General features: G+C 43.0%; 1 protein-coding gene across 1 annotated transcript in view; it reads right to left on the bottom strand.

Moving 5' to 3' along the window:
- Nucleotides 1-711: 711 nt before the first annotated feature.
- The window catches only part of LOC124973248 (uncharacterized), a 28,814-nt gene continuing 17,393 nt past the window's right edge, over nt 712-12,132 (bottom strand). Inside the window, exons 2-4 of the mRNA XM_047537297.1 lie at nt 4,852-6,332; nt 1,957-4,317; nt 712-1,893 (exon numbers count right to left, since the gene is read on the bottom strand). Coding sequence (XP_047393253.1) covers nt 712-1,893; nt 1,957-4,317; nt 4,852-6,332 — 5,024 coding nt within the window. The remainder of the gene's footprint in view (nt 1,894-1,956; nt 4,318-4,851; nt 6,333-12,132) is intronic.

Here is a 12,132-nt window from a genome sequence, read left to right on the forward strand (position 1 = left end):
GTAATGTCTGTTCTGAGTAACCAAGGATGCTACTCCAGTTCCTAGCCCTCCCAAGCTAGCCCCGAGCAGCAGACTAAGAGTTAACGTGGTAATAGGTTCCCGTTTGTGTCGAATAGCGTTTTGTTTCAGGCCCCATCCTTGTTCAATCATAGTCATAAAACTTTGGTGCTCATGGTAAATTAGCCGCGGAACCAATCTGACTAGAACACAATAATCCTTTGACTGTTTTAACACATTCCAGTGGACGCAGGGGGTGAGTCCAGAGGAGCAAGCCCACCATGTATCGTTGTGGGGGATTATAAAAGAGTTTTCTTCCTCCGGTTGGATTTTCCATGTCAAACGACAGAGGGACCGGCTGGCATGGGGCACTGCTCCTAAACAGAGCCCTTGCCCTGACACTTGTTCTCCCACTAACTGTATCTGTAAGGGCCCGCTTACTTAGATGTAATTCTTCATTAACACTAATAGTACCTGTTCGCACTGAAAAAGCCCCATTTGCTAAGGTACAAAGGTCTACTTGCAGTTCAGGCCACCACGTCCATAAAGGGTGGTATTCAGTCACAGTCAAGCTGGGAACCTTTGCCGCTGGGTTAGTTACTTCCCAGGTGATTTCATAAGGCTGATATGGGCTCAAGTTGGTGGCTCCAAAAACTGGAGCCACAGCTATGGTTGTGGCAAGAATGAAAGAACAAAGTAAAAGCAAGAACATAGTCACAGTCTGCGGTGGCAAAGCTTGATCTTCAGTGGGTTGTCCTTAGACCTGTCCACTCTCCAGGCAGAGTCGTCTAGGGCAGGAAGCACGATGTCAGAAAGGGGTTCAGTCAACTTGGCATGGGTGTGATGAATCCAGGAGGCGACGCCGTCGACTTTGAGGGCGGTGGGTGTAGTCAAAATGACCATGTAGGGGCCCTTCCACCGCGGCTCCAAGTTACTCTGTCGGTGTCGCTTCACTAGGACCCAATCACCCGGGTGGAAGTTGTGAGGAACAGGAGGCGGGCCTGACTCGTACAGACTTTTGAGCTTAGGCCAGACTTCTCTGTGGGCCCTCTGCAGGGCCTGGAGGGAAGATAAAAGTTCAAAATCATCCACAGTTTCTTCTGTTAAAAGCCGCTTAGTCAGATCAGGGAGTATTGGAGGCGGGGTCCCAAACATGATTTCATAAGGGGTGAGTCCCATCTTATAGGGAGAATTACGCACCCGATATAGGGCATAGGGAAGGAGAGCCACCCAGTTACCGCCAGTCTCCAGGGTTAATTTGGTTAAGGTCTCTTTTAAAGTTCTGTTCATTCTCTCTACCTGTCCTGAGCTTTGGGGTCGATAAGCACAATGCAGTTTCCAATTTGCCCCAAGTACTGAAGCCAGCCCCTGACTTACCTGTGAAGTAAACGCTGGCCCGTTGTCAGACCCTGTCATCACGGGAAATCCATACCTTGGCAGGAGGTCCTCTAAAATCTTTTTAGCCACTATCTGCGCCGTTTCCCGCTTGGTGGGGAATGCTTCAACCCATCCTGAAAAAGTATCTACAAAAACTAATAGATATTTATACCCATACCTTCCAGGTTTTACTTCAGTGAAATCAACTTCCCAATATGCCCCTGGCCTATCCCCCCTTAATCTATTTCCGGATTCCCCTTTGCTATATCCTGCATTTGTTAACTTACAAACCCTGCAACTTTTGACGATCTGTTCTATCTTATTTTGTACACCTTTAATTTTAATTCCTGCTTGCAGCATCAAGTCCTGTAATTTTCTTGTCCCCATGTGGGTGGTCTGGTGGAGCCTGCACAACACTTTCTGCCCCATCAGCTCTGGAAGTATTATCCGGTTTTCAGAGTCTTTCCACCATCCATCTGAGCATTGGGCTAGTGGTTGCTGGCGAATCCATGATAAGTCCTCTTCCGTGTAGGTTGGGTCTTTTGGGAGGGTTCGTGGGCCAGAGTCTGGGAGTTGAGCAACCGTGATCAAGTCTCTCTGGAGGGCTATTTCACGTGCCACCTTGTCTGCTAAGCAGTTGCCCCTGGATACTGGATCAGATGGTTTTTGATGCCCAGGGCAATGTACGATAGCCAATTTCTTGGGTAACCAGAGGGCGTCTATCAGGGACACAATTTCTTCCTTGTTTTTAATAGATTTCCCCTCTGCAGTTAGCATTCCCCTTTCTCTGTAAATAGCCCCATGAATATGGGCAGTTGCAAAGGCATAACGACTGTCCGTGTATACAGTCAATTTTTTGTCTTTTCCCATCATTAGGGCCTTAGTCATGGCTATCAGTTCTGCCTTCTGGGCAGAGGTGCCTATTGGTAGGGGCTCAGCCCAAATCACCTCTGTCTCAGTCACTACTGCTGCACCCGCATACCTTTGACCCTGATGTAGAAAGCTGCTCCCATCCGTGAACCATACTGCATCTGCATCAAGCAGCGGATAATCTTGCAGGTCTTCTCTGAGCCCATGAACCTGGGCTAGGATTTCCGAGCAGTCATGTATGGGTGTGTCCAGGTCAGGGTCAGGAAGCAGTGTAGCAGGGTTGAGTGCTGAGGGTGCCTGAAAAATAATCCTGAGAGGGTTAAGTAATAAGCCCTGATAATGTGTGAGCCGAGCATTACTGAGCCATCGATCTGGAGGTTGTTTCAGGATTCCCTCAATAGCATGTGGAGTGACCACATGTAATTCTTGTCCCATTGTCAATTTATCAGCATCTTTTACCATTAGGGCTGTGGCTGCAATCATACGTAGGCATGGGGGCCAGCCCGCAGCCACTGGATCCAGTTTTTTTGACAAGTATGCTATTGGTCTCCTCCAGGGGCCTAGGTATTGAGTCAAAACTCCTTTTGCGATCCCTTTACTTTCATCTATATAGAGGAAGAATGGTTTGACGACATCGGGAAGCCCCAGAGCTGGGGCTGACAAGAGGGCATCCTTGATTTGTCGGAATGCTGTATCTGCTTCTATTGTCCAATTAAAAGGCTGCTTGTCTTTTGTGGCCTCATACAGTGGTTTGGCTAATTCCGCAAACCCTGGGATCCAGAGTCGACAGAAGCCAGCCGATCCGAGGAATTCCCTTACTTGACGTGGGGACTGGGGCTTTGGGATTCTTAGAACAGTCTCTTTGCGGGCTTGTGTCAACCATCGTTTGCCTTCCCTTAGGAGATAGCCCAAGTATGTTACCTCAGGTCTGCAGATTTGAGCTTTCTTTGCTGACGCCCGATATCCCAAGGTGCCCAGTGTCTGGAGTAAATCTTCTGTCCCTTGGATGCATTCATCCCAGTTTTCAGCAGCTATAAGGAGATCATCTACATATTGTAACAAAGTTAGGTTGGGATGATTTTGCCTGAACTCACCCAAGTCCTCACGTAGAGCTTCGTCAAACAAGGTGGGAGAATTTTTGAATCCTTGCGGCAATCTCGTCCAGGTAAGTTGTCCATTTATACCCTCATCAATGTCTGTCCATTCAAAGGCAAATAGCTCTTGGCTCTTTGGAGCTAGAGGCAGGCTGAAAAAGGCATCTTTTAAATCCAGCACCGTATACCATTGTCTGTAAGGGGGAAGCGCACTCAGAAGTGTGTACGGATTAGGCACAGTAGGGTGTATGTCTGCCACCCTTTTGTTTACTTCTCTTAAGTCCTGAACTGGGCGGTACTCGTTTGAGTTAGGCTTCCGTATTGGAAGCAGGGGGGTGTTCCATGCCGATCGGCAAGGACGTAGTACTCCTTGGTTCAGCAGTCGCCGGATATGGGGGGTTATTCCTATTTGAGCTTCCCTGGGCATGGAGTATTGTTTAACCCTAACGGGGTTAGCTCCTGGTTTTATTTCTATATAGAGGGCGGGCCGATGTTTAGCCAACCCAATTCCCCCAGTCTCTGCCCAGGCATCTGGAAACCGCCTTACCCAGTCTTCAATGTTTTTATCAGGGGACCGCGGCTGCTGGTGTAACCGATATTCCTCCTCCAAAGTAAGAGTTAGCATAGGTAGCAATTTTCCTTGCCCATCGGTTACCTGGGCACCTTCAGGGTGAAAATTAATTTGAGCCCCGATTTTGGTTAATAAATCTCTTCCCAACAAGGGATAGGGGCTGTCAGGTAGGACTAAGAACGAGTGAGACACTTTTCCCGTTCCCAAGTCTACTGTTCTTTTGGTTGTCCAAGGGCACTTTTTAATCCCTGTAGCCCCTTGCACCCATGAGGTGCTTGTTGATATCTTTCCTTGAGGGTCAGTCAAGGCTGAATATTGAGCTCCTGTATCCACCAAAAACTGCACTGGAGTCCCCTCCACTTTCAGAGTTACCCTAGGTTCGGGGAGGGGTTCCGAACCCCGTCGCCCCTAATCATGCATTTCATCTCGGGTGACCAGGACTGATGGTCTCCTAGTTGTCCATTTACCATCTCGGGTTCTATGGTTCCTCTTTTTAGGGCAATCTCTAGCCCAATGGCCTTCCTCCTTACAGTAGGCGCACTGATTCTGACCCAGATCATGCACTCTGGAGTTCCCAAGTGGTGGTCGATTACTCGGGAGTCTATTTCCTTCTCTTTCTGCTCTCCCTCCCTGCACTGCTACTGCTAATGCTTTGGTCATCTCCCTAGTAGCCCTAAGCTGCTTTTCCTCTGGTGCATCTCTGTTATTGAATACCCGCTGGGCTATTCTCATTAAGTCTTGAATACTTTTCCCTTCCAAATCCTCTATTCTTTGTAGCTTACGCCTAATGTCCGGTGCTGCCTGGTTAACAAAGCTCATTACTACTGCTGCCTGATTCTCTGGGGACTCTGGATTCATAGGAGTATACTGTCTAAATGCTTCCATCAATCTTTCTAAATAAGCTGAAGGTGATTCCTGTTTTTCTTGCATGACTGAATACACCTTGGCCAAATTAGTGGGTTTGCGAGCTGCTGCTCGGAGACCCCCCATTAGAGTCTGGCGATAAACCCGGAGTCTCTCCTTACCTTCAGCCGTATTGTAGTTCCATTCATCTTGCGGAGGCCTGGACAAGGGGAAAGAAGCATTAATTAAATCAGGGTTTACAGTGGGTTGTCCATCGTCTCCTGGGACCAACTTTCTGGCTTCCATCTGGATTCTTTCACGTTCCTCGGTTGTGAACAAAATCCGGAGTAGCTGCTGACAGTCATCCCAAGTAGGCTGATGTGTAAACATGACACTATCTAAAAGGGAAATCAAGTCTTTAGGATTGTCGGAAAATTTAGCATTTTGATTTTTCCAATTATATAAATCGCTTGTAGAGAAGGGCCAATATTGAAGCCGGGGGTTGCCAGCATTGTCTGGCGGCCCAGTTTCTCGGAGCGGCAGAGCGACCGTGGAATCTGGAGCTTCTGGTCGGGAGGGGCCGGCTGCCCGCTGAGCTCGGCTCCGCGTTCGCCTTGCCAGCCCTCCCGAGCCAGTTCTTTCTTCCTCGTTTTCAGACGTAGCCGCTTCTCTCTCTTCTATAGCCTCCGGTCCTGGGTCCTGAGGAGGAATAGGGGCTTGCATATAAGGGGGAGGATTAACAAGAAGGGGGTCTGGATCATCCTCCGGGAGAATAGGGTGGGGAGCTGTGGGCTTTTCTGACGAATCTAACTTCTTTAGGGCAAGCATCTTAGTTGCGGGGGAGGGTGGCGGTGGTAGGAAGGGAGAAAGCCAGGTTGGAGGGTTATTATCTACCAAGTTTTCCCAGGTTAAAATGTAGGGAATTTGATCTGGGTGGCCAATTTTTCCTGATTGGAAGATTTTATCTTTGACCTTTTGGATAGTTGGGAGGTGGAAGGTTCCCTCTGGGGGCCATCCCACTTGGAAGGTGGGCCAATCTGACTTGCAAAAAGTTACAAGTTTTCTTTTACTGATTTCAACTGACAAATTACGTGCTCTGGCTTGAACCTCCTCAAAATGGCTGACCATGATAGTCAAAGGGGTACTTTGAGTTTGGCCCATCTCTATAACAATTAGATATCCAACTATTGAGAGGAGAAGAGATGTAAGGGTTAGGTAAAAAAGAAACCGAGCCAGACGACGCCGATGTGGATTGGAAATGTCGTCACAGCAGAGAGCTGCCGCTGGTCGTCTATCCGGTTGAAAACCTGTTTCCTGTATAATTCCAAAAGGATGAAATGAATTTGACCATTGATTAGTATTGCTCCTTTCTATCAGGAGACCTATAGACCCGTCTTCCTCCAGATTGGAGATGAGAAGTTTGAGAGTGAGGAACGGTGCGCAGCCGCCGCCGCTGCCGGGGGATGTGGGCAGGGGATGTGGCTGGCGCCCGCCCCGAGCCGCCACCGCTGCTGCCGCCGCCGCCACAGGAGTGCTGGAAGAGGAGCTGGGAGTGAGGAACGGTGGTGAATTGTAACAGACTAACACAATGAAGAACTTGATAGAAGGCAAGAGTAAAGACCACACAGTACAAAACACAAACAGACAGACACGTAGCGCGCTAAATCAAAAATTGGCTAGCCAACAAAAACAATTTCCGATCTCAAAGAGTTGCCCAGGCACAATACAACACCCAGATGGGACAAAGAGTTACTCAAATGCGACAAAGTCGCCCAAATGCAGCTGCCCAGATGCCAGAGTCACCAAAATGCGACAAAGTCGCCCGACGGGTCGAGGGGACGTCTCCCGAGACCCTGCTGGGGTCCTATAGCGCGTCCGCCAGGACTGTGCCAGCCCAGAACCAGAACCTGCAGGCAATCCAGACCAGAAAACACACGGCAATGCCTTACTCACCGGCTGAATGACTCTATGATCAGGTGTCTAGGTGGGTTTGGGGTATCCCGGGCGAGCCCCCATATGTTGTGCCCGAAGGCTCGAGACCCCGCAAAGACCACCAGAGACCACGATCAATGCAAGCAGCAAAGAGTCATTTATTAGCAAGCTCGAGCTTGGTCCTCAGCGTCCTTAACCAGTGACGCTAAGAGAGGCCCCGCAGCCTTCGTTAGCAGGGTTTATATAATAAAAGGCAAGCAGTTATACAGTGTTCTTCCTAAATAGCTAACATATACAATTGTAAAGCAAGTTATCTTAAGTTCTGAGTTGCTCTGACCTCCGGGAGGAGGGTTATCGTAATGGCAGTCTTGTGGTTAATATTAAAGAAGTTTTCAAAGCATAGGCAGAAAACAACAACCTTACAGATCATCCTTACCTAATCACAATTGTTTTAAGAATATCTAACTACATTGATGAGCTAATACAATGTTTATTTCCTTAAAATCTAAACTCTATGTGACCTAAGACTATTCTTATTATTCTCGCAGTTAAAGTGATAGACAAGTAATCTCATGTGACCATTTCTATTAGGTCCCTCTGGTTAATATCTAAATTGCTGAGTTAAGGGTTATAGGAGGGCAGCAGTGCCAATGGATATTGTGTGCCAACATTTATTATAGGGGTGACATATTCTTTGTAGGAAGGAAGGAATGTCTTGGAACCTTATTCTCTTACCTCACTACCACACATAAACAAAACCATTGTTAAAATTTAACCAGCCTGTTGGAGAGAAAGGCAGATTTATAACTATTTTCTCCAGAGGCTTTCAGAGACTCATTGCATGGTTGCAAAATTATTTTTAATTTTGTTAATGGTAAAGACCCATTGTTTTTCAGATTGTAGGTAATATTTTCTGGAATTTTTGTTGTATTCCCTTCATCCCCTTAAGCAATCCGTTCAGACTGAAATGAGTAATATATTATCAGAAAAACACAGCAGAGAAAACACCATGCTCCGGAGCAAAACATCCGGCAATTCCTTTTAGGATGAGCCTTTGCAATCATCCTCCAGAGGATCTTTGTCAAGCACTGGATGGAATTCCGGACGCCCCCGTAACAAAGCATATGGTATCAAAATACAAGACATTCAACTATAGTACAGAGCAATAGTAACAAAAATGGCACTGGCACAAAAATAGACAAGTAGACCAATGGTTCAGATTACAGGACACAGAGACAAACCCACATAAATTATGTCATGCTAGATAAAAGTGCCAATAACAAACAATGGAGAAAAAAAAAACACCTCTTTAACAAATGGTGCTGGGAAAACCGGAAATCCATATGCAAGAGAAGGAATCTAAATCCCTATCTCTCTCTCTCTCTCTTTCTCATCCTGCACAAAACTCAACTCAAAATGGATCAAGGACCTAGGAATTAGAACAGAGACCCTGTACCTACTAGAAGAAAAAGTAGGTCCAAATCTTCATCATGTCAGTTTAGGACATCTCTAGTAATAAGAGAAATGCACATCAAAACTATCCTATGATGCCACCTCACCCCAATTTGAATGTCTGAAAGAATACAAGCAACAACAGGTGTTGGTGAGGATGTGGTGAAAAAGGTACACTCATACATTGCTCCTGGGATGGCAAGTTGGTGCAGCCACTTTGGAAATCACTAAGGAGATTCCTTAGAAAACTTGGAATGAAACCACCATTTTTACCAGCTATCCTACTCCTTGGTCTATACCCAAAGGACTTAAAATCAGCATACAACAGTGATGTGACTACATCAATGTTTATAGAATCTCAATTCACAATAGCTAGATTGTGGAACCAACCTAGATGTCCTTCAATAAATAAATGGATAAAAAACTAGGGTATATATACACAATGGACTATCATTCAGGCATAAAGATGAAAAAAGTTATGGTGTTTGCAGGTAAAAGGATGGAGTTGAAGAATATCATGCTAAGTGAGAAAAGCAAATCACAAAAAAATAAAGGCTGAATGATTTCTCTGATAAGTGGATGGTGATACATAATGCGGTGTGGAGGGGAGGCAAGAATGAAGGTAGGATGGATAGTATAGAGGAAAATGAGAGGTGTGGAAGGGGTGGGGGAAAGGAAAAATAATAGAATGAAACAAGCATCATTATCCTATGTACATGTATGATTATGCAAATGTGACTACTTCATGTACAACCAGAGAAACAAAAGTTGTACCCCATGTGTGTAAAATGAATCAAAGTAAATGTGTGTGATAAGAGATTTAAATGTAAATAAAGAGTAATATTATTATAGAAAAAATTATGTGAAAATATGAATGAAAACATAAAAATATGTTCTGAAATAGGGAAGAGTATAGTGTGAGTCATGTGGACACTATTTTTAAAATTGGAATGTGTGGATATATTGAATAAATGAATATATACTATTATAGATGCAAATATACCATTGATAATTAAAAATATAAGGCAAAGTACACATAAATATGCATACTACTCTACATAATTTTGTGTAAATTATTGTTAACTATGTAGTAAGTTTAGAGTTACTTATAGTTATAGTTAGGGTTAGTTTATAAATATGAGTATTGGAAAACATGAATATTCATAAGAATGTGGGCATGAAAATATGTATGAAAATGTATTAACATATATATATAATCTGAAAAAGGGGAAGGGCATAATGTAATATAAGCACACATTTTTTAACTTGGGATGCATGATATAGCATATCAATGAATATGTCCTAATATATATGCAAATGCACCATTGATAATTCAATATATAAATCAAAATACAGACCAATATATATATCACTATATATGCTTGTATGTAAAATTAGGTTTAGGTATCAGGGTAAGTTTAGGTTAGGTAAAATGTACTGGGTTGTTTTAAGGTTAGGGTGAAGGACAAATTTAATATCAGGAAACAGAATTTTTCATAAGGATGTACCTGAGAACAAACATATGAAAACTTACAAAAATATATAGATTCTGGAAAAGGGAAGGGTATATTGTGAGTCATATGAACACACTTTTACTTTCTTTGTGGATGGATGGATATATCATATTAATAAATGTATACATATATATGCAAATGTACCATGAATAATTGAGTGTATGTTAAAATTCAGAAAAATAAAGATATGACTATATGCTCTTTGTAAAATTAGGTTTTACATAGGGATAATGTTCAGTGTAGCTTTAAATTTTCATTTGGGTTAAAAATTTGGTTTAGAGAATGAATATATATATCAGAAAATAGGAACAGTCATGAGAAAGTTTGAGTAAAAATAGAAACAATACACATATAAACATGTTATGAAAAAAGGAAAGAGAATAAGATGAGCCATGCATTTACACATTTTTTATTATGGTATGCATAGACATATCATATGAATATAGAATAAACTGTTTTCAAATATACTATTGATAATTGAATATATATCAAAATACACATGTAAAATTAGTTTTAGTTATAGTTATAATAAGATTAGTCTGTCCCCTGTATCCCCCAAGGTACCCTTGGGAGGAGTTAGCACATGCTATAAATCAGGTGGGTTTTTCACCGCAGGGAAAAGAAACCACCATTAAAGAAACCTCAGCAGTCCCACAATTCTTCCCTGTGCTAGAGGACCAAAATGGACAAAGATTACACCAACCTCTAGATTTCAAAACAGTAAAATATTTTAAGGAAGCAATGGCTATATACGGTCCACAGGCCCCATTTACAATTAGTATGTTGGAATCAATAGCGGGGCTGAGTCTAGTGTTGGAAGATTGGAAAAGGCTATGTAAAGATGTGCTATCAGGGGGAAAACTGTATATAGTGTGGAAAACTGCATGGCAGGAAGCCTCATTAGAATTGGCATGCTATAACACTGCTGCAGGCTTTCCCCAAAGAAATGTAGAAATGCTAACAGGAGAAGGAAACTATGAAGGTATTCAGCAGCAGAATATTTATGATCTTGGTGTGTATGCACAAATTACTGCTGCTGCTACTAAAGCCTGGAAATTAATTCAAGGATCAGGAGACTTACAGGGACAGTTTTCCAAGGTGATTCAGGGAAGTAAAGAACCATTTGCAGGTGTTGTTGATAGATTAATCCAAACTGCTGCTAGAGCATTTGGGGGTTCAGAAAAAGCAATGCCCTTAATAAAACAATTAGCTTATGAGCAAGCAAATAAATGGTGTAAAGAAGCTATAAGACCATGGAAAAATAAAGATTTAAGCACCTATATAAAGGTCTGCAGGGATATCAATGATGCAGTCATAACAGGACAAGTAATAAACACTGCTCTTCATGGGCCAAATCAGGGGCCACTGAACCATTAAAGATAACATGGAATTCCAATAATCCTATCTGGGTCCCCCAGTGGCTCCTTTATAAAGAAAAAATAGAGGCGGCCCAGGAAATAGTCAACAATTAAAGGAAAACCATATCATTCCTTCCACTTCGACTTGGAATACACCATTTTTTCATAAAAAAGAAGTCTGAAAAATGGTGACTCTGAAAAGATCTGAGAGCCATAAATTCCAGTATGCAGATTATGGGCCCAGTGCAACTGGGTCTCCCCTCATTAGCTGCTATTCCTAAACATTATCATATCATCTCTATAGACATAAAAGATTGTTTCTTTTCCATTCCTGTGCATTCCAAGGATAGTCCTCGATTTGCCTTTTCCATTCCTTCTCTGAATAATGAATGGCCTAATACTAGATACAAATGAGTGGTCCTTCCCCAGGGAATGGCAAGTAGTCCCATTATGTGTCAAATATATGTTGGTCAGGCTATATCACAGATTAGACAGAATTATAAACAACTTTATTGTCTCCATTATATGGATGATATTCTTTTGGCTCTTAGGGAACAGCAGACATTATTAAGGGTATTTGACAATATTATTGTAACCCTAGGAGAATGGGGATTACATGTGGTTCCAGAAAAGGTGCAAACTCGCAGCCCTATTACCTTTCTAGGACATCAAATATTAGATACCTGTGTTAGGCCACAAAACATTCAATTAGCCACAGAAAATCTTAAGACTCTAAATGATTTCCAAAAATTATTAGGTGATATAAATTGGATAAGGCCAAATTTGGGAATCAACACTGGTCAACTTAAGCCCTTATTTGATATTCTCCAAGGAGATTCAGACCCTATATCCCCCAGAAATTTAACTCCTAAATGTAAAAATGCCTTAAAGTTAGTAGAACAATCTTTAGAAAATGCTCATAGTGATAGAGTTGATCTATCCTTGCCTTTAGTCTCATAGTATTAGATTCTGAATATACTCCTACAGGTCTATTGTGGCAAACTGGACCCCTGATATGGATCCATTTGCCAGTGTCCCCCAAAAATGTTGTTTCCCCATATTCTGTGATGGTGGCAAATCTAGTTACATTAGGACTTAATTCGGCCCTTTGAGTTTTTGGAGTT

The sequence above is a fragment of the Sciurus carolinensis genome, assembly GCF_902686445.1.
Source record: "Sciurus carolinensis chromosome 14 unlocalized genomic scaffold, mSciCar1.2 scaffold_114_arrow_ctg1, whole genome shotgun sequence".
NCBI lineage: Eukaryota > Metazoa > Chordata > Mammalia > Rodentia > Sciuridae > Sciurus > Sciurus carolinensis.